The 27,833-nt window shown below is 36.1% G+C and overlaps 2 protein-coding genes and 1 long non-coding RNA gene across 4 annotated transcripts; 1 reads left to right on the top strand and 2 right to left on the bottom strand.

Annotated features, from left to right (window-relative positions):
- Nucleotides 1-486: 486 nt before the first annotated feature.
- On the bottom strand, nt 487-7,150 carry LOC123706259 (prolactin regulatory element-binding protein). Its single transcript, XM_045655441.1, has 7 exons — nt 6,824-7,150; nt 6,340-6,692; nt 5,484-5,622; nt 5,077-5,234; nt 4,448-4,721; nt 2,746-2,938; nt 487-722 (listed from the first exon to the last, which is right to left on the bottom strand). Exons 1-7 carry the CDS (start codon nt 6,956-6,958, stop codon nt 637-639), a joined length of 1,338 nt encoding a protein of 445 aa, XP_045511397.1. The 5' UTR covers nt 6,959-7,150; the 3' UTR covers nt 487-636.
- A 6,866-nt stretch (nt 7,151-14,016) lies between these two features.
- On the bottom strand, nt 14,017-27,770 carry LOC123705968. 2 transcript variants are annotated; one of them, XM_045655090.1, is made up of 10 exons: nt 27,312-27,770; nt 27,025-27,229; nt 26,375-26,511; nt 25,972-26,092; nt 25,523-25,634; nt 24,900-25,138; nt 24,122-24,239; nt 22,886-23,061; nt 21,831-22,025; nt 14,017-14,273 (listed from the first exon to the last, which is right to left on the bottom strand). In XM_045655090.1, exons 1-10 carry the CDS (start codon nt 27,569-27,571, stop codon nt 14,112-14,114), a joined length of 1,725 nt encoding a protein of 574 aa, XP_045511046.1. In that variant the 5' UTR covers nt 27,572-27,770; the 3' UTR covers nt 14,017-14,111. The 2 variants fall into 2 exon arrangements, with proteins under 2 accessions (XP_045511046.1, XP_045511047.1); XM_045655091.1 differs by having other exon boundaries at nt 24,122-24,236; nt 27,312-27,768.
- Nucleotides 19,290-21,191, top strand: LOC123705969. Its single transcript, XR_006753352.1, has 2 exons — nt 19,290-19,444; nt 21,092-21,191. It is a non-coding gene; the product is annotated as an uncharacterized LOC123705969 (long non-coding RNA).
- Nucleotides 27,771-27,833: the final 63 nt, after the last annotated feature.

Below are 27,833 nucleotides of genomic sequence, written 5' to 3'. Positions count from 1 at the left end.
AAAGCTTGTTGCATGATAATGAAAATAATTCAGAAAAAACTACTTTAAAAATATCATTCATTTTAATAACCTTTGTGCTATTTGATCATCTGTTGACATATTTTAAAACCATATAATTAATACCTTATTTTATATAGGTAATACGCTATGATAGTTCTCTTTGTTTGCATTAGCCAAAAGTAGGCAAAAGTTTATATTTGTGCGTTAATGGCATATACCTAATCTAATTATTAAATAATATTATCTCAATTTTTAATGACCCAAACCAATTCTAGATAGAAGATATAACATCAAGCGAAGAACGAGTTTACTAAGAACATCCCGTTCTAACTTTCATACCAATTACTTTTTATAAAAGGTGTGTATTATTTAAATTTTAAATACTTATTAACTCTGGTTTTATCAAAACAACGAATAAAAGCAGATTCGTTTTTCTCTCATGTGAAGGAAATAAAAAATAAGGTAAAACAAAATAAAACAAATGTATAACTGAAATATGTAATTCATTTAATTAAATTGATTCTATATATAACCATAAATGATAAATTATGAGCACGATTTACACCGGATTGCCTAAACCTAACCTAGCCCCGAGGAACTTATACATACGGAAATAAAATTAATATAAATACAATGTTATATACCTAAATAAGAACATAAACAGAAGGTACAGAACAGTACGAAGATTATCAAGACAATGGCGATCCAAGCTGGCATGGTACCTGTGGACAAACAATTGGTTATTTTTAGTACATCTTACTTATATAATAAACTAGCTGTTCCCCGCGGTTTCACCCGCATTGCTTCGCTCCTGTTGGTCTTAGGGTCAACTCACACCAAAAGAGCGGGGAAGCGCAGCGCAGCGCGGCGAAGCGCGGAGTAGCGGAGGCCCGCGACTTCTTGAGCATTCCAGCGACTTCTCGAGCAGTCGCGGGAATCCGCGCGCCTTCCCGCGATGAATTCACGGGTCGCTCTTTGCGCAGTTCGAATGCTCGCGCGCACAGACGCGTGCGGGGAGCGGGCGCGAGGGGCGGGATATTGCCAGCGGCCGCTCGCGAATGCTCGAGCATTCTCTGGAATTCCCGCGACTTCTCGCGCAGTCGCACGGTCCGTCCGCTGGAATTCCACGGAATTCCAGCGGCGCCGCGGGCATCCGCGCGACTCGTTCGAGCTTCTCATGCGATAATGAGTATTATAGTAATGAAAATAAAGTTAAAATTCATATGACACGGAAACTGCGCTCCGCTTCGCCGCGCTTCGACGCTCTTTTGGTGTGAGTTGACCCTTAGGGTCCGTTCACACAGACAGGCTCGGAGAGCATCGGCGCGCATTTTTCTTTTCACACAGACCGGATCGTATACGCTTGGAGTTGGTCGGAGCGGAGCCGTCAACTATTTCACATAGACCAGCTGGAAGCTATCTGAAAGCGGATGCGAATGTAATCGGAGCTGAACGGCTGCGCGAACGAGAAAAAGTACGCGATCGGAGCCGGTCAGCTCCTCTTATTATTTCACACCAAGCGCGTTCAAGCATTCTTAATGTCAAAAGCAGTGCACACGCAAAAATAAACCTTAAGTTACAAATACTAAAAACTCTGTTTTCATCGTGATAAGAATCTGCTCTCCTCTCAGAGCCGGTCTGTGTGAACGGACCCTTAGCGTGATGAGCCTTCCTCGATAAATGGGCCATCTAACACCGAAAGAATTTTTCAAATCGGACCAGTAGTTCCCGAGATTAGCGCGTTCAAACAAACAAACAAACTCTTCAGCTTTATAGTATTAGTATAGAAGTTTGTGAAAATGTATGTTTATTGCTCTATCACGTAAAACTACTGGACGGATTTCCAGAATGAAATTTAATAGTATATAATAGGTTATATTATAGTATACATCACAATAACACATGAGATAGCTATAGAAAACATGATTATGCTCGCGGGTGAAACTACGTGGCACTGCTAGTTTTTTATTTATTTTATATTGATAGAGTTTTGTTTATGGTTAGGCAACAAGGTTTATGAAACTACTGACTATTGTTTACAAAATGGACACTGGTAATAAAAAATACTAGAGTTTTATACATCAGGCAGGTTGCCGATGCGGGTTCAAACCTCGCCTCATGAACGATTTTTTTCTATTCTTTAAAAATTTAGCAGTTTTATAAATTTCATATTAAATTGCTTGAATTCAATATACATTTACGATCATATATAAAAGGATAAAGCAGATGTTTGAGAATCAAAGATATAAGTAAGTTTATTTAAAGTTACTATTTTTCGGTAGATATTTACTGTCCGTGCGTGCGTGCGGATGCGTATGTATGCATGCTCGATTGCGAACGTGCGTGCGTATTTGTATACATGTCCTGTGTGCGTGGGTGTTTGTGGTATCTTTGTGTGCTCGTCTACGTCTGCGTGTGTGCATCTTTGTGTGTGTCTGTAATCTGTATGTGTGTTTGTGCATATATTTCTACGTGTCTGTTTTCTATATTTCTGTTTGTGTATGTGTCAATCTTTGTATGTGTGTTTGTATCTGTTTGCTCTGTGTGTTTGTACAAATATTTCTACGTTCTGTTCGTTTTGTTCTGGTCGTACGTGTCTGTTTTCTACATGTGTGTCTGTCTGTATGTTGATTTGTATGTGTGTTTGTATCTGTTTGCTCTGTGTGTTTGTACAAATATTTCTACGTTCTGTTCTGGTCGTACGTGTCTGTTTTCTACATGTCTGTTTGTGTATGTGTCACTCACCCCTCCTCGGCAGCGTGTGCACATAGAGGCAGTTGTCCACGGATATGGAGAGCAGGGCGGCGTCCGAGCGCGAGGCGATCGCGCGGGAGACTCCGCCCCCCCCGCCCCCCTCCCCCCGCTCGCAGCCCCGCGCGGGGAGGAAGGCCAGCCCGGTGACGAACATGCGGTGCGCGCGGGGCACGTGCACCACGCGCTGCGAATGAGAAATATTATAGTAATCTAATATATATATCCATACTAATATTATAAATGCGAAAGTAACTCTGTCTGTCTGTCTGTCTGTTACTCAATCACGCCTTAACTACTGAACCAATTTGCATGAAATTTGGTATAGAGATATTTTGATACCTGAGAAAGGACATAGGCTACTTTTTACCCCGGGAAATAGGATAGATTAATCCCGGAACATCCCACGGGAACGGGAACTATGCGGGTTTTTCTTAGACTGCGCGGGCGAAGCTGCGGGTGGAAAGCTAGTATATTATAAAGGCGAAAGTTTGTATGGATGTATGGATGTTTGTTACTCTTTCACGTAAAAACTACTGAGCCGATTACAATGAAATTTAGCACACATATAGAGGATAACTTGGATTAACACACAGGATAGTTTTATCCCGGAAATCCCACGGGAACGGGAACTATGCGGGTTTTCCTTTGCAAACGCGGGCGAAGCCGCGGGCGGAAATCTAGTAACTTATAATGTAATATCTATAGTTACACACATATTTAAGATTATTAATTATTATCTATAGTACATGAAACAGAGATCGCTCATAAGTTATAATAATAGTAATCGGTGGTAAATGTTAAAAATACTTATGTATAGTAGAGCCATTTTAATAGGCAACATTTGACAGTTCAACAAAATTCAACAACGTAACTTAGTAACGACGACATAGAATAACATGATATTTCGTTTTGTTAGAACTGCACATTTGCTTAACTTTTTTCAATTACGATTACATATTTATAATAATAATGACCGATACAAGTTATTTTAAGATTTCATTTTACTGATAAACCATCCTAAACATAATAAACAATTTCTGAATTGAAGAACTGACGTCGCTACAATTTTGTGTCAATAAACCTTTTTTCTTTTTAAATGCTAGAGACGTTACTCTAAAAATCGAAATCTGACATCTAGAATCGAATGCATTGATTACTTGTGAATAAAAATCATCATAAATTAATAAATTCGATTGACAAATGTTTCAAATCCGTATCGATTAATACACTTTAATCGATGTTTTTAAGCAGGTTACCTTTCTTCGAAGATAAAATTGATAGACGTCAAATGTTGCCTATTAAATTGGCTCGACTATAATAACGATTCGAAAGTGCTACTAAAAGTAGTCTAATTGAATAAATAAATGTTTAAGTTTGAGTTTAAGACTTGACGCTCAATTGCTCAATATTGAATTGCAGTGCGTGTGGTAGACGTGCATTACGCACTAGACATGAGATTATCATTCGACATATTTTCATACAGAGATTATTATCATACAGAGCCAAATTGAGCAATCGAATTATGTAAATATATTATCTGAAGTAAAATACTATTAATCACGTTTTCAATTAAAAAGCATTCTAATTGCCATTTATTTTATTCTGACAGCTCAATAAAAACAAATATCACGAATCAAAAACTTTTTTAATCCAACATAACATAAAAATTAAAATCCCTTTGCCCTTATCTCACCTGCAAACTAAACGCGATGTATATATCCACGGAGCCGCTAAACATGGTGCCGACAGCGACATACCGGCCGTCATCCCGCACCGCCAGCGCGGACAGCGACTCGCCACATAACACCGCACGCGCAGCTTCGCCACCCGTGCTGGCCCCGCTTGCACCCATGCTGGCCCCGCTCGCCCACAGCTGCAGTAGCCCGCGCTGCTTGCCGGAGCGCGCGAGCGGGTTAGCGATTGTGAACATCCTGTACTCGTCCGGCTTGTCTTCTATCGTGCCATACCTGAAAATTAATAAATGGAATTAAAAAAAATATTGGTTTTGTAAGACAATAATTATTGCACAACAACGCAATTTTGTTTGCATACATGTTTGTTTGAAAGCACTCTTCTGAGAAACTACTCAAACGATTTTAAAATTTCATTTACCGTAATAATGTTAATATCCCTGAGTGCTTTAAGCTATATAACCACGGATGAAGAGGACCGCCTGTTCAATATATTATGTTCATACTTCATTTAGTTCTAGATATCTTTTATAAGTTAACTCTAAAAGTTACCATTTCATACTTTATTCATAAAGTTAAAACCATCTCTACAACTCTTAAAAAACGAAAAAGAAAACCAATGTCAACTAACTTGCACCGTCGGAACAGATACTTGTTCCCATTCGGCGGGGTGCAGGTGATCTTGCGTAGCGGTGGTGCGACTCCATGTGTGCTCCACACAAGCAGCTGCCCGTCCTTCGCTATGCTGACCAGCTGCTTGCCGCAGGGACTGAAGTCTAGGTCGTCTAGCTGTGGAATGGATTGGATTCAATTAATGTTATTGGTGTTTGATTTTTTATGTGTAGGTAGTGAATATAAAAACATTTTGAAAATAGTACTGTACAATACTCAAACTCAAACATTTATTTATTCAATTAGACTTCTTCTAGAAGCACTTTTGAATCATCATAACATAATATGTTAACATTTACCAACAATTCGGAAAGCAGCATAAATGAATTTTTAACTTTAAATAGCCAAAAAATATAAGTATAGTACCTCTTTAGTATGGCCTTGTAATTCAAACAACAACTGCATTAGTGGAAAACTCCAAACCCTGACTTTTCCATCCACACCGCCTGTGGCCATCAGTTTACCATTTGGACATATTGTCACCACTCGCTGTAAGGGATCCTCTCTGAAGAATAAAAATATCAAAAATTAACAGCTGAGTGCAGCTAAATTATAAATTACTAGCTGTGCTCCGCGGTTTCCCCCGCATTGCTCCGCTCCTATTAGTCTTAGTGTGATGATAGCCTTCCTCAATAAATGGGCTATCTAACACCGAAAGAATGTTTCAAATCAGACCAGACGGGAACTACTTCCCGAGGCTAGCACGTTCAAACAAACAAACTCTTCAGCTTTATAATATTAGTATATAATTATATTGATATTGTGTAGACTCAATTTGTAATAAATAAAATATTTCTAATAACTATGTAGTTTAATTTATTATTTGTCATACTTTTATAAACTTTCTTAAAGGCTATCTTTACTTGTATGTACAATGTACATGTTAAAGGTTTGTTGACAACTATATGATATATTTCAACAAAACATTTACTTAAAACTTAATTAATTAAAGATTTCTTAATAGATAAATAACAAGTTACAAGGTTATAAACCATTTTTATTTGTTATCTGCTCTTGCGTGTGCTTATTAACAATTTTATTATTTAACAAAAAAATCTCAAACCATGAGAACAAGATTATCTTAGTGTGTGCTTTGAATGTTATTGAATATAGTGCTTAAATTTTTTGTATAAAATATTTGCTTGAAATATTTAATATTCTTCTATTGAGAAGTTATATAGTAATAAAAAATAAGGATAAAATATATAATAAATAGAAGTACCCAAAGTCAGTTTGCACACTATCACTAGGCCGGATTTCGAATGATATTCTCTTCTCAGTTGTGTTACAATTGCTATCCATTTTAGAAATATTATCATTCTCGGAAACCGTGCGGCGACGACGACGTACGAGACCATTTTCCGCGCGAAAACTGCCTCGCCTCATCTCCGCAGCATCCACCATCCGTATGTTCACTTTGTACAGCTGACAGTGGCTCTCCTGCCCCGCTGCCAGGTATATTCGATTCTGTACACTACGAACTGCACAATTCATCACTACATTTGGTCCGGTTTCATGCCTCATTACTTCTTCTGCCACAAATCTGGTACCATTGTGCGAGAGTTCAAATATTTCCTACAAAATTAATTGAACATATTAGACGCTGAAGGCTAAAAATTGGAAATCGTTTCAATCGATAAGCTGGTATTGCAATTGTTGACGCGTTACTTGCATCAAATGTACATATTGCAGTGACGTATACATACAAATCCATTCGCGACGCCTGTATTCGATGCTCCACCACCACCAGCTATGATTACATGACGATTCGTGAGGGTCTGCAGAGTGTAGAGGGGAAAATCAACCTTCGCAAGAAGACCATCACATCTATTGCGAGACATGTTGAGTTTTAGCTATCACTTCCTTCTATCAGATGCTGATTCTTAACAAACTAACATTTCCTATTACAATAATTAACAACATTGGTCTTTTATTTATTATAACATCACGAATAAAAACAGGTATACGGACTAAACAACTGGATAGATTCCTGCAACTTTGAAACTTCCAACATGACAAAAGTCAATAGGTATTTGACAATTTTGACAGTTTATTTGACACAATACATTAACAGTGAGAGCTATAGCAAAACATTCCGTGCAATTTTTGTAATAAAATAAGGAGAAAGCAAGTAAAGATTTTATTAAAAATCTAAAAATAAGTATATTTACAAAAGATTATACTAATGTATAGGTAATAACTTCACCTAAGCAAATATTAGTAAATATCTTTGTAGACTCCATGTCAGTCATCGTAAATGTTACTTACAAGCAGTGGCGTAGCTATCATAAGGCCAGGTGGTGCAGTGCACCAGGGCCCCGGAGCTCAGGGGGCCCTCAAACCTCAGCTTTGGAAAAAAAAATTTTAACTACATTTTTTTAAATAAAAAAAAATCTTGTGAGCAAGCTCGAGCCATTTTTTTATTTTTTTTTTCAAATCAACAAATAAAGAACTCCTTATTCAACATTTCCAACCTTGTTTCCAACACATGCGCCAAGCGTCCTCGATAGGCATGTGCTGTTTGTTATCGTTAGTTCGGTTATTTGGTAGTTTTGATAAGTACGCCCGTAGTACATTGGCGTTCAGCGATAAGCTCACGTGCTTGACGGTAGTGAGACCAATTCGCCAATTCCACCCATCAACTTTTTAATGAAACTTTAATTCGATCTTGCCTTGCATGAGTTCTCATTTATGATATTTGTGGATGCGATGTTTTCAACTTTCTAGGGTCTGGGACGTACTACAATAGTTGACGCTAGTTGTGACTTGTGTCGCTGACTGTTGTAATTCGTAATTCCCTACTACTAGCATTATTTCATCAAGTATCACCACTATCACCACTAATGCTATGATTTCTATTCCGCACATCCATCCATCTGGCACCAAATTCTGCTAGAACTCATTTTCGCTAAAAAAATTTCCGATGACAAAATATGTATTCGATACCGGTTGCAGCACAACGGTAACCGTATAATCTATGATAGCTCTCAACATGATCGACAACAAAAAATAAACAACGTTATTCTAAACTCAAATTCAAATTTACAAATGAGCTACTTCACGGAAAAAAGAAACAGTAAATATCGCAGTGTAAACTGCTTAAACAACGGGGTACCCACTTTATTTTACAGTGGAACAGAGAATTTTCCTGTCCAAACTGAGATTTTAACAGTTACACTGGATTGTTTACAGTTCGATACACTAAATTCATCAATATTTCCAGTAAAACAGCATTCGACAAGTTCGCCTCCGACATTTATCGTTAATTGCAATAGAAAATGAGGCGGCATCAAACTTGGATTTGAGTGAAATTATAGACGAATTCGCAAAAATTAAAGCGCGCAAGAGATTGTGAATTGGGCGGGGAATTCTGTTAAAAATCGTTTTTTCCATTAATTAATCTCATCTGTATAATAAATATTCTATATTGTCATGTGCGTCGTTGTTTATTTATTCCCTTTTTCTTCTATTAAACACATGGAGAGTCTAATAGAGACGACGTATGGATTTAGCCTACTAGAGATAAGTTCACTTACTGTTTTCTATTCTTATTCTTATCAATAATTTTGAAGGCAAATATAAGTTCAAACTACGCGGAAAGAGGGGAGGAGGAGGGCCCGATTCTTTCCCTATGCACCAGGGCCCTTGTCCTCCTAGCTACGCCACTGCTTACAAGGAAAATGTTACTACAATGGAAATAATGGTATGCAAAATGTATCCTTAGACTAAGCGTGCACCACGATTTTAATTTTTGCGACACGATTTCAAAATCGCGCTGTAGAAAATCGCAGAGAGTACGGTGCGCGCACAGCGATAATTTAATAGTGATCCTTACTCACTTTCATCGTGGATTTCGTACAAGTTGCTTGTCTTTATTTACTACTTCGGAGGACAAGAAGAAAAAAAAAAGAAAATTAGTCAATATTGGACTCATCCTTTTACAGCAGATAGAATTGTCAATGGTTTCTTTTATCCATACTAATATTATAAATGCGAAAGTAAATCTGTCTGTCTGTAAATTTGGTATAGAGATATTTTGATACCCGAGAAAGGACATAGGATCGGTTTTATCACGGAAATCCCACGGGATCGGGAACTATGCGGGTTTTTCTTTGACTGCGCGGGCGATGCCGCGGGTGGAAAGCTAGTCAGAAATACAATGAACTTCGGATGTATGATGTATCCCAAAAAATTCTATGGCTATTATAGAATAAAAATTCCGCCAAAAGGCCACCCTTTGTGCTTTTTTATTATTGTAACCTTTATGTATATTTTGTTTCTTGCACAATAAAGTGTTAAATAAAGAAATAAATAAACTTAGATTACAAAAATAAATTCAAACTTTTGACAGATTACTAAGTTTATGTTTACCAAACAGTACCTATACCACTACGATGTTTACTATTGGACAGACGAAACACAAGTGAAGTGCCGGCCGGGCCCGAGTGTGCGATTTTATTATCGCAGTGCGCGCGGTACCATACAATTTCATATTCTGTATTTCATTTTGGCGACAATCGCGTCGCGAGCAGTCGCAGAAAAATGTGACAAATCACAATTTTAAAATCGCTGCGATTATTTAAACGCATGTGCGCGCATTGTCATAGTAAGGCTAAGCGCGCACCACGATTTTATGCAGCGTGATTATTTTATCGCAGAAATACAACGTATGAGTTACTATGACAATGCGCGCACATGCGATTAAATAATCGCAGCGATTTTAAAATTGTGATTTGTCACATTTTGCTGCGACTGCTCGCGACGCGATTGTCGCGAAAATGAAATGCAGAATATGAAATTGTATGGTACCGCGCGCACTGCGATACTAAAATCGCACACTCGGGCCCGGCTGGCACTTCATTTGTGTTTCGTCTGTCCAACAGTAAACATCGTAGTGGTATAGGTAGGTACTGTTTGGTAAACATAAACTCAGTAATCTGTCAAAGGTTTGAATTTATTTATTTATTTAACACTTTATTGTACAAGAAACAAAATAAACATAAAGGTTACAATAATAAAAAAAATAAAAAAGCACAAAGGGCAGCCCTTTGGCGGAATTTTCATTCTATAATAGCCAAAGAATTTTTTGGGATACATCCGAAGTTCATTATATTTCTGACTAGCTTTCCACCCGCGGCATCGCCCGCGCAGTCAAAGAAAAACCCGCATAGTTCCCGTTCCCGTGGGATTTCCGGCATAAAACCGATCCTATGTCCTTTCTCGGGTATCAAAATATCTCTATACCAAATTTACAGACAGACAGAGTTACTTTCGCATTTATAATATAAGTATGGATAAAAGAAACTTTTGACAATTCTATCTGCTGTAAAAGAATGAGTCCAATAAAGACGAATTTTCTTTTTTTTTTCTTCTTATCCTCCGAAGTAGTAAATAAAGACAAGCAACTTGTACGAAATCCATGATGAAAGTGAGTAAGGATCACTATTAAATTATCGCTGTGCGCGCACCGTACTCTCTGCGATTTTCTACAGCGCGATTTTGAAATCGTGTCGCAAAAATTAAAATCGTGGTGCGCGCTTAGCCTAACTCATACGTTGTATTTCTGCGATAAAATAATCACGCTGCATAAAGTCGTGGTGCGCGCTTAGCCTAAGGTATAACGCGCACCACGATTTTAATTTTTGCGACACGATTTCAAAATCGCGCTGTAGAAAATCGCAGAGAGTACGGTGCGCGCACAACGATAATTTAATAGTGATTCTTACTCACTTTCATCATGGATTTCGTACAAGTTGCTTGTCTTTATTTACTACTTTAGAGGATAGCAAAAAAAAAGAAAATTCGTCAATATTGGACTCATCCTTTTACAGCAGATAGAAATGTCAAAGGTTTCTTTTATCCATACTAATATTAGGTATAAATGCGAAAGTAACTCTGTCTGTCTGTAAATATGGTATAGAGATATTTTGATACCCGAGAAAGGCCATAGGATCGGTTTTATCCCGGAAATCCCACGGGAACGGCAACTATGCGGGTTTTTCTTTGACTGCGCGGGCGATGCCGCGGGTGGAAAGCTAGTCAGGAATACAATGAACTTCGGATGTATCGCAAAAAATTTTTTGGCTATTATAGAATGAAAATTCCACCAAAAGGCCGCCCTTGGTGCTTTTTTATTTTTTTTATTATTGTAACCTTTATGTAGGTATATTTTGTTTATTGTACAATAAAGTGTTAAATAAATAAATAAATTCAAACCTTTGACAGATTACTGAATTTATGTTTACCAAACAGTACCTACCTATACCACTACGATGTTTACTGTTGGACAGACGCAACACAAGTGAAGTGCCGGCCGGGCCCGATTGTGTGATTTTATTATCGCAGTGCGCGCGGAACCATAGAATTTCATATTCTGCATTTCATTTTGGCGACAATCGCGTCGCGAGCAGTCGCAGCAAAATGTGACAAATCACAATTTTAAAATCGCTGTGATTATTTAATCGCATGTGCGCGCATTGTCATAGTAACTCATACGTTGTATTTCTGCGATAAAATAATCACGCTGCATAAAGTCGTGGTGCGCGCTTAGCCTTAGGCTAAGCGCGCACCACGATTTTAATTTTTGCGACACGATTTCAAAATCGCGCTGTAGAAAATCGCAGAGAGTACGGTGCGCGCACAGCGATAATTTAATAGTGATACTTACTCACTTTCATCATGGATTTTGTACAAGTTGCTTGTCTTTATTTACTACTTAGTAGGATAAGAAGATAAATAAAAAGAAAATTCGTCTATATTGGACTCATTCTTTTACAGCAGATAGAATTGTCAAAAGTTTCTTTTATCCATACTAATATTATAAATGCGAAAGTAACTCTGCCTGTCTGTAAATTTCGTATAGAGATATTTTGATACCCTAGAAAGGACATAGGATCGGTTCTATCCCGGAAATCCCACGGGAACAGGAACTATGCGGGTTTTTCTTTGACTGCGCGGGCGATGCCGCGGGTGGAAAGCTAGTCAGAAATATAATGAACTTCGGATGTATCCCAAAAAATTCTTTGGCTATTATAGAATGAAAATTCCGCCAAAGGGCTGCCCTTTGTGCTTTTTTATTTTTTTTATTATTGTAACCTTTATGTATATTTTGTTTCTTGTACAATAAAGTGTTAAATAAATAAATAAATTCAAACCTTTGACAGATTACTGAGTTTATGTTTATCAAACAGTACCTACCTATACCACTACGATGTTTACTGTTGGACAGACGAAACACAAGTGAAGTGCCGGCCGGGCCCGAGTGTGCGATTTTATTATCGCAGTGCGCGCGGTACCATACAGTTTCATATTCTGCATTTCATTTTCGCGACAATCGCGTCGCGAGCAGTCGCAGCAAAATGTGACAAATCACAATTTTTAAATCGCTGCGATTATTTAATCGCATGTGCGCGCATTGTCATAGTAACTCATACGTTGTATTTCTGCGATAAAATAATCACGCTGCATAAAGTCGTGGTGCGCGCTTAGCCTTATTTGCCATTATTTATAAATAATCTAGGTCATTGTAAGAGAATGGCATCGATAAGAAGCGGTTCACTTCGCTGGTTCGACCTTTAAACCTAATTACTTAATTTATGATCCATAATAATTAATTTATTACTATATTTTTTATAATGCTTAATATTCACTGAGTTGTATTTTCATTTTAACTAATACAACAAATACAGTCGCCAAACACTATAATACAGAAACCAAAAAGACAATTTATGTGAGTAAGTACTTCTTTATTTAAATATCTATTTATTTATAAGCTTTATTGCACACAGACAGAAAATACAAATTTTACTTAATAGGACATAATTAGTCAAAAGGCGGCTTTATTGCTACAAGCAATTTCTTCCAAGCAACCCATTCGATCAGAGACATAGTTAAAATTACTAGGGATGATTATGTACACAATAAAATAGAACAAAAAAAAAGGATATCACATAAAATATTACGTAAAAACATAATTATCATTAATATCTTATTATTAATATCTAGAGACATAAGAAAAAATAAAATAGACTTCAAAGGTTTAAAACATTTTTATTTTTACAATATTAATTTTACATACACAATTAACATTCTCTGACACAATTTTATAAATACGAAGGCTAAAATAACAAAAAAGTCTATTGTATAAAATTGTAGGGGCAACTTAATTTCCTTAGTAAAAACACACATCACACTAAAATGCAATACAAAATAATTATAACTTATAATAAGATTACGCATTATAATTTAAACAATAAAACCACCAATTTTGAGATCTTCATTGTGTTAAAAAAAAGTTGGACTATTTACCAGAACCAGATAAATAATAAAAATTATCTATAATCTATATATTTTAGTCCAAAAATATCCTAAAAACCAAATTATGTAATAGTAAAATTTTATTTCTCATTTAAGGCATTCACATGGTTAAAACTTACAAGATTACATCTTTTTAATTCATTATTAAAGAAATAAAATAAATAATAAGAAAATTACTTTTAAAGTTCACTGTTTTAAAAATCCGTAAAATTTAGTTTTCGATTAAGATTAAATATTAAATGGCAACACTACCTTTTCAGCTTCTTACTAATTGATCTTAATAGGAACTTGAACTACACGCGAAAATAAATGTATTTTACTCGAGTTGCTGTGTTATCCCAGTTTTATTACTAATTTTTTTTAAATATTATATCAATAAAATTAAAGGCGGCTAAACTTTATATAGTACCTATTCCAGAATATTTGGCCTGTATCAATTAAGTATGTATTTTGTGAATACGATTGGATTTATTTTTCTACACTTTCACTGAGAGACAACTAGTCTCTAATCTAGTGTAGTTGTTTTTACTCTGTTTTGATTATATCGATGTGAAAATTCATTTGTTTTGTGGTGACCAATATATTTAATTATTGCTCATCTCAATCATCTTGCATAGGGTAACTCTGCCCTTAAAGTAATCCAGATACTCCATATTTTTTTCGGAAGTCCCAATTCGTCTAGTACGTGAATATAATAGACCGTATGAGTCCATCCCGTACGGAATCGCTGCTTTGCCCAATTCCAAAGTTGAAGAACACCGATTCAGCCGCCACTTGCTGCGTACATGTGCCCATCGGATACCAACCCACTTTGTTGAACACTATCCCCACTTTGTATACCTGTGGAATATAAGTGTCATTGATTTTACCTGTGAATTATAAGTGGCAAGTGTAATGTTTTCAGGGTTATAAGTGTTTTTTATTGATTATTCTATTGGATAACATATCGGATAAGGTTAAATATTTGAAACAATGTCCCCGAATTTTATTGTTTAGAGTTGTAAAATAGGTAGAGGGTAGTGACTTTTCATAACAAACTGCTTTTCTTTTCCATCTAAAATGCGTAGTTTTTGTGAAAATCGAAAATGAAAATAATTTTTTTAAGGTTATTTTTGTACTAAAAACGACACTTTTATACCATTGTCGTATCAAAACTTCTAATAATCTCGCACACAGGCAATATTTTTAAATAGATTGCCGGATTATTAATTTATATATATAACAATTTCTAAAATTATATTAACTAACTACCTGAAAAGGTATATAGCCAAAAATTTAAATTTGTATTTACCACGTATTTACGACTGACGACATGCCATAGATAATAAATGTTATATGACGCGTTCACGATTGTAAATATTAAACATAATTAGAAATTGATTTTTAAAATGAATTTGTCAAAAATAATTTTAACTTAGAAAGCATTTGATAATAAAAATAATTTTACGATACATAAATAAAATACAAACAAGTTGTTTAAACCTAAGTAGTTTTTTTTTTGTTTGAGTCGGAATCGCCCTAAAGTCGCAAGACGCCGTTCAAGAGTTAACCTAACACGCTCGTCGCTTCGCTCCTCGCTACCTATTTGAATACTAAAAAAAGTAAAAGTTAATCGTTTTTAAAAACTGAAGCAAAGTGAGATATAAAAATAACATTAAAATGTATCATTTATCCCACCAAAAACATAAATGTAAAAATTGGAGCCGAGTTCAGTCGTTGACTTAATTTGCCAAAAAAAGAAATGAGATCTAAATGTGTGCCAAGTTCTGCAGACAGTCCAGAAATTTATTTACAAGGATGTATTAAGTTCTTAGGTTGACTGAAAACTCAATTGTTTTATTTTCCCTTAGAGAACAATGTTTATTCCAAAATATAACTTTTTTAATTTGAATACTATAATTATTTTCACAAAGCAAACAACTAATGACCTATTGAACCCCATAATTTGATGAGGCTAGTTTTTAGAACCTCACAAAATATAAACAGTATGTAAAACTAGCCTCATCAAATTATGGGGTTCAATAGGTCATTAGTTGTTTGCTTTGTGAAAATAATTATATTATTCAAATTAAAAAAGTTATATTTTGGAATAAACATTGTTCTCTAAGGGAAAATAAAACAATTGAGTTTTCAGTCAACCTAAGAACTTAATACATCCTTGTAAATAAATTTCTGGACTGTCTGCAGAACTTGGCACACATTTAGATCTCATTTCTTTTTTTGGCAAATTAAGTCAACGACTGAACTCGGCTCCAATTTTTACATTTATGTTTTTGGTGGGATATCATTACTTTTTGTACAGAAAATTACTCTGCAAATTTGATTTACTTTATGAATATAATACTTTTTATATACGATTTTTATTATTTTTTCTTGCGGTTTCTCTGTATGGTTTGTTTAGTATTATTTTCTATATTTTCTTGTATATTATGAATGTCAGCGCACATTGCCCCGTCATTATCTGCATTTTTTTAACCCATTGAGCCCCGAGCGGCCCGATCGGGCCACGACACAATAGATTTTCTATTGTGTCTGTGATTCCGGGGGCTGAGTTAGACTCGTTTTCTGTTTAAAAGATTACATGATTTTCTAAACATCCAGCGTGAATTTGTACACACACTATTACCAAGATGCAAAGATCGTTGTAGAAGAATCGTCGCTTTACTCCATGACGTTACGGTGTTGCTATGACGCGATCTTGAAATTTTACTCTAAACGCGCCTAAAGATGTTTCACTTATATTAATATTACGCAAATTAAATCATTTCGACCTTCGACGAAGCCTTCTTCCATTACACTGAAATTAAAACTAAACTAAACACTCATAAATAAAGAATAAATAAATGTGAATATGTAAAATTATATATTATTTTTAACTGTATGAGCAATATTTTTATTACAATTTTAAAATAAAAAATTTACGTTTAATAACAGTTTTGAATAAAGAAATCATGCAATCGAAGTAATCCACCCTATACTCTGTCCACTATAAGAATTGCTTTTTGACAGCTCGACGGTTTATAGCTTTAGTGATGTTCAAAAGATTCTCGATTGTGATATCATTCCGATTATGAATTTTTAACATAATCATTAATCGAATAAATAAATTAAATTAATTAAATTATTACGTAAATGTAATAATAAGTACATATTATAAAGATACATTTTATGTTGCATTTTTGTTTTGTTTATATGTTATTTTATATATCATTTATTAATATAAATACATATATTTTAATTGCTAAAATCTCCAAACGGTTTGACATTATATTACCTATATGTATACTGGTAACATCAACCGACCATCCACCGGCCACAATTTTGACGTCATCCGTCACTCGCAGCAAAACGCCCGTGCCAGTCACACGCATTTATGTTCGCTGAGTGTTCTCTCGCATTTGTTAGTCGCCTTGAGTTGAGTAGTTTTATTCCTCGGTGCATCTTTTGTGAGTGTTTAGATCCATTGATCTTGAAAATGCCGAAAGGACAAGTTTTGAAAGGACAATCCAGACAGTTAGTGCTAAAACTTTGTGATTTCTTTGAGAAAGAAAATCAAAATGGCGGTCCTCTCATACCTTTCTCGCAAGTGCGAAACCGTGTTTCGGTTGCATTGGGTATCAGTCTACCAACTGTGACTAAAATTACGAATGATGCCTACGGTAGGAGCGGCTTGGAAAGAAACAAACCTTCTACACCAAAAAGAAAGCGTCGGCCTCGTAAGGTGACAGGTGTTGATGATTTTGACGCTGATGCCATTCGTCGTCATGTATATGACTACTATTTAAAAAAAGAAATTCCAACTTTAAGAAAACTTATTGTTTCCTTGCAAAGAAGTGGTTTATTTCATGGTCAAAAATCTTCATTGGCCAAAGTTTTAAAAACAATTGGCTTTTCATTTAAAAAATCTGATAAAAGAAAAGTGTTAATGGAACGAACTGATGTTGCTTTGTCACGATGTGACTTTTTAAGAAAGGCAAAAAGAATACAAGATTGGACAAATATTGTTTTTACAGATGAAACATGGCTCAACGCTAACCACACAATATCCCGTTCCTGGACTGACGGTACTGCTGCATCAACCTCCGCAGTACCAATGGGAAAAGGTGAACGCCTCATCATATGTCACGCTGGTACGGCAAAAGGTTTTGTACGAAATGCACTGCTGGCATTCAAATCTAAGAAATCAGGCGATTACCACGAAGAAATGAATGCAGAGGTCTATGAAGAGTGGTTCAAAAACATGCTCCTATCATTGGAAGAACCATCTACAATTTTAATTGATAACGCACCTTACCACTCTCGCCAAATTGATAAAATGCCAACACAAGCTAATAAAAAACATGAAATTATTAATTGGCTTCGCGATAATGGAGAAAATGTGGACGATTCTATGTTAAAAATAGAATTATTACAAATATTAAAAACAAAAAAAAAACCTAAACGCTATGTAATAGATGAAATGGCAGCAGAATATGGCCATATCGTCCTTAGAATTCCTCCTTATCACTGCCAATACAACGCTATAGAGCTCATCTGGGCTCAAGTAAAAGGGCATGCTGCGAGAAGCAATACGAGCCCGCCATTCACAGCGAATAAAATGTTGGCATTACTAAAAGACGCTTGCACCCACGTGACGGCCGAGAACTGGGCAAGAGTGGTGGAGAGAACTAAACGTATCATATTATCTGATTGGGACCGTGATATTGCATTCGACAATATATGCACACAAGACCTTATCCTACATATTACTGAAGACTCCTCATCGGACGAATCCAGTGAAGATTGTAATTCTGACGACTTAGGCTAATAAAATAGATTAAACTACTCTCGTTGTTTTATTTGTTTTTCAAACTAAAAAAAAAGTAAAACTTTATATTATATTAATATTTTATTTGGTTTCTATCTTACAATTTGGTTGTTTTTATGTTTAAATAACATTAACTTAGTAGAAGAATTTTTTATCGGATATATTCACATTTCGATTATTTATAATCTGTGGCACAATAATATTGAATCGTTCTGTGAAGCACATCTCTAAGTGGGCGGTACCTGTCCATAAAGAACAGTATTTTATTGTATGACATTTTTACATAATAAATACAAAATTTCATAGTTGTGAGCTGTCAAAAAGCAAATAATATAATGGACAGAGTATAGCGATACTAGCGCGAGTGAGTGTGATGTCAGAGGCGCTTCGAATCTACAGATGTTTCGCGCTAAAATATGTAAACTTCAATAATCTATATCTCAGTCATTTATTGATGGATTTCAAAATTTTTTTCGGCCACTGACTAGTTTTGATCTATTTTTTAAGACTAGTAAGGTGAATATAATATTTTCCATTTTTTTAAACTTTTCCATTTTTCCATACAAACAAAATTTATGTCATTGAAAAAAAAATTAAATACAAATAAATTCAGTATTTTCTGATTTTTTCCTTTGTACACTCACTATTACCTAGTTGATTACAAAATTTGAACTTTCTAGGTCATCTGGAAGTGGGTTAGGTTTTGTATACTTATGTCTATAAGTCAGTCAGTCTTAAAAATTGCGATTTTTGGATATTAATATCTACGCAACTGTTTAATCTGTATTTATGAAATTTAAGTTTCTTGTTTATCTTGAGGTCCTCTTGATATGTACCAAATTTAGTTTATTTAACTTAAATAGTTTTCGAGTTATAAGGGGGTGAAAAGTGGCTCGAAATGGTTCGTGTAAATATACACACGGCTGCTGCTCGCCAGTTCTCTTCGCTTGAACTCGGCTTGACACGCTGCCGCGTGTCTAGATACTCTATGATAAATGTAATACTCTACAAATATACTATATTTGTATTGCTAATCTGTGATCTGCGTCATATTAACTTATCTGTGGCTTGTTGTATTGTTGTAAATACAAATTATTGGAACGATTTTTGGCTATAATAAATTGTTAAAATAATATTTTAACAAAAAAAATTGTAATATGTAAATAAAGTAATAGGTACATGAATATATTTAAAAATAATGCGTGTGAGTGGGATATTTAGACATTTTGATACTATAATGGCTTAAGATTTTACTTAAAGTTGCGTTGAATTTATATTTTTTGGTTTTTATGGCATTCAAATGCTTTATAAATATAAATTTTATAAAGAATAGAAAAAATTCGATCACGAGGCGGGACTTGAACCCGCATCCTTCGCGCCATTCCGGGGCGGATGCCTAACCAACTCAGCCACTCGTGGCCCGCCTGAGCAATCGAATTTATTCTATCCTTTCAGTTTTATGTGTCTTAAGGGACACACCGCGCGCCATCTATTGAGATGATTTAACAACCATTTCAACCAATATGAAGCACTTTTCAGTGAATACAATATTGTAACGATGGAACACGACCTTTTCTTGAATTTATATTTTTTGGTTTTTATGGCATTCAAATGCTTTATAAATATAAATTTTATAAAGAATAGAAAAAATTCGATCACGAGGCGGGACTTGAACCCGCATCCTTCGCGCCATTCCGGGGCGGATGCCTAACCAACTCAGCCACTCGTGACCCGCCTGAGCAATCGAATTTATTCTATCCTTTCAGTTTTATGTGTCTTAAGGGACACACCGCGCGCCATCTATTTTTTTTTTATTTTTTCTATTCTTTATAAAATTTATATTTATAAAGCATTTGAATGCCATAAAAACCAAAAAATATAAATTCAAGAAAAGGTCGTGTTCCATCGTTACAATATTGTATTCACTGAAAAGTGCTTCATATTGGTTGAAATGGTTGTTAAATCATCTCAATAGATGGCGCGCGGTGTGTCCCTTAAGACACATAAAACTGAAAGGATAGAATAAATTCGATTGCTCAGGCGGGTCACGAGTGGCTGAGTTGGTTAGGCATCCGCCCCGGAATGGCGCGAAGGATGCGGGTTCAAGTCCCGCCTCGTGATCGAATTTTTTCTATTCTTTATAAAATTTATATTTATAAAGCATTTGAATGCCATAAAAACCAAAAAATATAAATTCAAGAAAAGGTCGTGTTCCATCGTTACAATATTGTATTCACTGAAAAGTGCTTCATATTGGTTGAAATGGTTGTTAAATCATCTCAATAGATGGCGCGCGGTGTGTCCCTTAAGACACATAAAACTGAAAGGATAGAATAAATTCGATTGCTCAGGCGGGTCACGAGTGGCTGAGTTGGTTAGGCATCCGCCCCGGAATGGCGCGAAGGATGCGGGTTCAAGTCCCGCCTCGTGATCGAATTTTTTCTATTCTTTATAAAATTTATATTTATAAAGCATTTGAATGCCATAAAAACCAAAAAATATAAATTCAAGAAAAGGTCGTGTTCCATCGTTACAATATTGTATTCACTGAAAAGTGCTTCATATTGGTTGAAATGGTTGTTAAATCATCTCAATAGATGGCGCGCGGTGTGTCCCTTAAGACACATAAAACTGAAAGGATAGAATAAATTCGATTGCTCAGGCGGGTCACGAGTGGCTGAGTTGGTTAGGCATCCGCCCCGGAATGGCGCGAAGGATGCGGGTTCAAGTCCCGCCTCGTGATCGAATTTTTTCTATTCTTTATAAAATTTAAAGTTGCGTTTTTAGTACAAAAATAACCTTGAAAAATATCATTTTCAATTTCGATTTTCACAAAAACTACGCATTTTAGTTGGAAAAGAAAAGCAGTTTGTTAAGAAAATCCACTACCAGCTATCGACTAAACAGCAAAAAATAATGAAATTCGGGGACATCGAATCAAATATGCAGCCTCGGATAACAATACCTCCGCAGATTTGGAAATACATATTAAAAAAAAAAATCTTATGTCTTGTTGTATTAATATGGAGTTAAATTAGTGAGGTAATTCACTATTATAAACTTAGAATCAGTTGTGTAAGTCATATTTGTTTTTAGCTATTGCAAGCACACATATGACAAATTTTACTATTAAATTGTTCTGAAGCTTTCGTCTACGAATTTGCTTGTCTCAACGGTTACTACTACCTATCTGGGGTCACTTTTTCTCAAGCTTCTGTCTATGAATTTGTCTGTCTCAACGGTCTTTCCTACCTCTTTGTGTACAGTTGGCACGGTACCTTGTTGCGCTGGATGTACACGGGCCGGTTGAACAGGATGTCCAGCAGGTGGCGGTAGGGCACGCGGCTGGTGTAGTGCGTGTAGGTGAGCCGCGCGCCGTCCGCGTCCAGCAGGTGCGCGTACAGCAGCTCCGAGTAGCCGCTCGCTGTACCTACCTTGTTGCGCTGCATGTACACGGGCCGGTTGAACAGGATGTCCAGCAGGTGGCGGTAGGGCACGCGGCTGGTGTAGTGCGTGTAGGTGAGCCGCGCGCCGTCCGCGTCCAGCAGGTGCGCGTACAGCAGCTCCGAGTAGCCGCTCGCTGTACCTACCTTGTTGCGCTGGATGTACACGGGCCGGTTGAACAGGATGTCCAGCAGGTGGCGGTAGGGCACGCGGCTGGTGTAGTGCGTGTAGGTGAGCCGCGCGCCGTCCGCGTCCAGCAGGTGCGCGTACAGCAGCTCCGAGTAGCCGCTCGCGGTACCGCCCGTGCCTGCGTTCTCCTCGCTCGGCGCTTGTGTTGGCACCTAGTGGTAAGTACCAAAAGAGCACACGTGTCAGAAGTGAAACTTCTGTTTTCAAGATACCAAAATCGCCGCCTACCGACGTGACGGTATTGCCATGACGCGACCTTAAACTTTACTCGCAACGCGCCTAAAGAAGTTTCACTTCAAAAATGTTTAAACGGAAAAGAAAAAGATACCGTAAATAACAAAAAATGCAAAGCGGAAGTCGTAAAAATTTGCTGTCAAAAAAAAATTTTTAAAAGACAAAAAATTTCATTACCATACGACAAATTTAAGAATTAATAATAGAATAGTAAAGCAAAGCAAACTGGATAAAAAATGAAAAAAAAAATGTATTTTTTGCCTCCATAACAACAAAAATGAGCAACACATGAAATTATGTGACAGCTAATGTCTACTTGGGCGATTAACATATGGAATGGCTATGAAACAGTCAGGTGATGGGTCATTGAACTTGATCAATTTGTAAATCGAATGGCTATGTACCAGTCCGGTGATAGGTCATTGAACTTGAACAATTTTTAAATGGAATGGCTATGTACCAGTCCGGTGATAGGTCATTGAACTTGAACAATTTGTAAATGGAATGGCTATGTAACAGTCAAGTGATAGGTCATAAAATTGGAATATTGTAAATGGAATGGCTTTATAACAGTCAGGTCCTTGAACTGAAACAATTTATAAATGGAGTGGCTATGTAACAGTCAGATGATTGGTCGTTGCACTTTTACGTTTTACAAATGGAATACATAGCTACACATAGCTATGTATAAGTCACGTTAATTCTACATTACCAGTTTCTAAATGGAATGGCTACGTAACAGTCATGTTAGGTTAGGTCATTGAACTTTAACACTCACCTGCACTCCCAATAAGCAGATATTCTTATCCACCATGAAGGTCACAGAGCAGTCGAGCACACTAGTGTTAAGGCAGTCCGTCTGCTGCAGCACAGCGCGGCGGCAGTAGATCTTGTGCAGGTCACCTCCGTGTCGTTCTGTGTGGTCTAGTACCATGCCTAGCACTGGCCATAGGTCTGTGGAAGTAATTATCGATGTAAGAGAAAAAAATTTTTTGCTGGCAATAAACTCGAGCTCGAAGCGTCCCAACGGTATTTTTTTTTTTTTGTTTAGAAGCAAGAAAGGCTTTTTAAGCGAAAAATATGAGAAAAGCAGTGGAATCAACGTAACTCATTGAAACCCCATTATTCGTAGATAAATATCATTTTATGATTGTTGAAATCAAGAAATTTTTTAAAAGTTTTTGTATTTTGCCAAAAAAAATGTTTAAACTATTATTGCAACACTATTTCGTGTTATTTGAATGAAGTGAAGTTATTTCGAATTCACAATCTATTTCGTGGTAGTTAAATTAAAAGCCTACTAGAGTTTTCTGATACATGATGATTGATGAGCATACGCTCATCAGAAAACTCTGCCTATTAGACGCGTAGGCAGAGCTTTGCTTCGGACAAGAAATGAGTAAGAATGAGCGAGATAGTGGGACAAGAAATGAGTAAGAATGAGCGAGATAGTGTGAGTTAGTACATCATTAGTATAAATTGTGAGTCTAGTTTTTGAAGTTATACTTCTTTTGGCGCGATGGAGAAGATGAGAGTGAATTACGACACCGACACCTAAATTTAACAGCATGAAGTTAGTTCTAGGTGGTATGAAAATTGATAACTATGTTCAAGTTGTATATTGTAGTATTTTTTCCATACGCCAAAGAAGTATAATTTCTAACGCGTGTACCTGTGCGTGTTTTAAATGTACACTCACTCTCATGTCTAGACGCGCGTACATAAGTACACACTCTTTTTTAACCGACTTCAAAAAAAGGAGGAGGTTATCAATTCGGCCGATATGTTTTTTTTTATGTATGTACACCGATTACTCCGAGGTTTCTGAACCGATTTACGTGATTCTTTTTTTGTTCGATGCGGGATGGTGTCGAATTGGTCCCATAAAAATTTTATTCGGATAGGCCCAGTTGTTTTTATTTTATGGGCATTTTTGCAAGTGCAAGTTTGAAGTCGGTTGTTTTTAACGCAGTTATTTTTCATACATGTTTTAATGTGAGTGTAAGCGACTCACTCTCATGTCTGGTGGGCCGCGGGTAGGGCAGGCTGGCGGGCGGCGCGCGGCTGCCCTCGCCCCACACCTGCTCCACCGCCACCGGGCTCGGCGTGTCCACCACGAACGTTGTCATCTGCTGGTTTATACACATATTTAGTTAACATTTTCATATTATAATAAATAAATATTTCGGGACAATTTTATATTTAGTTATTTAGTTGATATTTATAATATTTGATATTTAGTTTTATAGCATTCAAACGCTTTATGAATGAAAATTTTTAAGAATAGAAAAAAATCAATTTCTAGCAGCAAGCAGCCACCCAAAAGACGCGGACTCGAATCCCGCCTCGTGAACGATTTTTTCCTATTCTTAAAAAATCGCCCCGGCAAAAGTCGCGGGTTCGAATCCCGCCTCGTAAACAACTTTTTTTATATTCTTAAAAATCGCCCCGGCAAAAGACGCGGGTTCAAATCCCGTCTCGTGAACGATTTTGTTATATTCTTAAAAATCGCCCCGGCAAAAGTCGCGGGTTCGAATCCCGACTAGTGAACGATTCTTTTCTATTCTTAAACAATCTTTATTTATTATGATTACAGATTTTATTACAGTTGTATTTTTAACAGTGTAGTATTAAAAATAATTAATTGGACAATTGTGTCAATATTGCGATAAATCAAACACAAGAAACCATTACACTTTCATTAACTTTTAAGAATTTAAAATTCTTGTGTGTAATTATAATTTTCTACAATAATTTTCCCAAACAAGAAAAACAACAACAAAATCACTCACATTACAAGAAGGTCCGCATCCGATCAGCTGTTTCCTCGGCGTCCTGCACGTAGAGAACCCAGTAGGCATGGGCACATCCGAGTTAGTGGACAGGATATTCATAAGGACCGTGAAGGCCTCCGACTCAGTCAGCAGCGAGGACCGGGCTGGTCCCTCCGCGAACTGCTGGGCCGTGAGGGTGAGGAACCTGATCTTTTCTATCGCACTCCGGAGTGTCGGTTTGTTGTCTGGTGGCGGTGCTGGAAGGTTTTATGGTCAAATTATATGAAATATCTGTGATCAACTCTAAAACAAATTCAAATGCGGAATTGGTCTATCAAAAACCGTAGTGTAAATAATAATTTAGACATCAACATCATGGTGAACTTACTTCAGTTCATGATGATGTTGATGGTTAGGATATTTGGTATGTTAAAATATAAAATGTACCATTATTTTCTGATAAAAGTTGTTGCTTTGCTATGATATCAAAATGTTACTTTGCTAATGATATCAAGTACCTGACTATTTGATTGCTCTATAGGAAAATGACGAACATAATATGAAACATGAATATTATTTTCTTAAAAAATATTAGAGTAAAAAATACTTTCTTAGAAAATATTCGAGTAACAAACACTTACTCTTTGGTTTCTTAGTGTCTGGAGCAGGCGTGGTGGAATCACCATCACAAGAGCGGCAAGCCTCCGCCGCTGCGGCTGGGCTGTTCTCGGCACTGCTTTCCACGTTTACCACCTGAAAAATTTAAAAGCAAATCAAGAGCAAGTGTAGCTTTCGAGAAATATTTACTTCAATCATTTTAAATCACAATGCGTGTTTAGAACGCGTCATGGCCATAAAGTTATTGGTGGTAAATGTTAAAAATATGTAATGACGATTCGAAAGTGCTTCTAAAAGAAGTCTAATTGAATAAATAAAAGGTTGATTTTGAGTTTGAAAGCCACAACACGAATTGTGTGATGTTGATATGATGGTAAAATGTAATGATACATATTTTAATGACATTAATTGCATTGTGTTATGGACTTAAAACCGAGCCCATTTTTTCTTTAAAATTAAAATTTTTGAATACCTGTGAACTCTCTTTAGATGTGGAAGGTCCAGGGCTCTCAACTCTCTCATGGGCCTGGCCCTCATTTGATGGACTTGTGCTTCTGTCAGAGTTTTTCTTCTGTTCCATCGCTTTTGAATACCTTTTAATAAACATTATATCATCAAATTTAGTGCATCATTATAATAAACAATGGATGTATGGATTGTATGTAATATCAAATAGTGATTTTTATATTCTATTTTTACAAATTGATTTCTGAAATTGCAAATAGTGATTTTGGTTTGACGCCCGCTCATGATAGAACATTTTGTATTTGAAAAATTTGTCATTTATAGATCTTCAAATCCTATAAAATTATAAATCATAAAAATAAACTGCCTGATTTTTTTTTAAACAGATAGTAAAGTGAATTGAAACCAACCTCACGGCAGCATTAAAGAGATCCATTTCTGAGTCAATATTCAGATGATCCAAAGAGAACACAGTTATAACTGTATTTAACTCAACTTCCTCAAAACTACTGTCGTTTAGCACTTCTTTTGTGTTTGTACTGATTATCTGAAAAGCAAAGGAAAAATGTATAGAGATAGAAAATGATATGTTATGCTTTGTGTGTAACAAAATATTTCTATAAAGAAATTTTTAATGACTTTCAATGGTGTATAATCAAAGAGATGCAAGTTTTTGCATAATAAATTTACATAAAAATTATTATATTATGAATGTACTTAAAAAAAGTTGTAGCTGTAACATAATATAATATTATACTTGCTACTAGCTTACCGCCCGCGGCTTGCTCGCTTTGTCTTAAACCTAATAAATTATATACTAAAACCTTCCTCTTGAATCACTCTATCTATTAAAGAAACCACATCCAAATCCGTTGCGTAGTTTTTAAGATTTAAGCATACAAAGCGACATAGGGACAGAGAAAGTGACTTTGATTTATACTATGTAGTGATCTACAAGAATCCTTTTGCCAAATTAATTTGATTGTTTACAGTAAATTTATGAATATTCATATTCATATCCATTGAATCTACATTCCAAATAGACAATAAATGCATTTACCTGTAAACACTTTTCCATAAGAACATTTTCGTCAAAAAGTCGAGCAAACTCATAAGCCCTACATGCATTCCTGGGATAAAGATCTGACCACAAGTACCGTGTGCATTCCTTCACCAAATGAGGTAACATGTACTTCTTGGCACCATAACATAATTCACAAGCTTTATCAAATGAACATAAATTTATATTTCCTGTGTATATGTATCTGTAAAGTGAAATGTATTATTAGAACAGTTATAAAAAGTCTATATATTAACGACATGTTATATAAACCGTTCTATACATACTCTAAAAGATCCTTGAAAGCATCAATTTGAACATCCAAAATAGGTATGGGATCATTCCTTTCTGGCATGCCCCCATAGAACATAGCTTCGAAGACGGGCGAGGCCATCGCTAGGATAAGCTTGTGGCCAGCTATAACTTCCTGGTTGGGCTCACTGCCCACCAGGAACGTGCAATCTGACCATTGACCAGTTTGAAGCAAATAAGCTCCTCTCTGCTTTAATTCAGTACATTCCAATTGCCAATCGCTCGGTGCGCCCATTGTGCACTGCTTATGTGGATTCTGTTACCTCCGAAACTAGAGCTTATATGTTCAAAACGAATTGTGTATATTTATTCCGATGAATAGCAACAAATTCCTGAGACATGAAATGTTGTTATTTTTACAACTCTTTTTGAGTGCTTTTTGACATTGTTTTTGACGTCGAGTCAAGTCAATGTCATACCTAACTCATAAATAAATGTCAAGTTCTTTTTTTTTTTTTTTTAAGAAAACGCTATAAATTTAAACACATGGTTTTCTG

The sequence above is a fragment of the Colias croceus genome, chromosome 3, assembly GCF_905220415.1.
Source record: "Colias croceus chromosome 3, ilColCroc2.1".
Classification (NCBI taxonomy): Eukaryota; Metazoa; Arthropoda; class Insecta; order Lepidoptera; family Pieridae; genus Colias; species Colias croceus.
The sequence above is the reverse complement of the archived record's forward strand: the minus strand, read 5'-3'. Positions and strand labels throughout refer to the sequence as shown.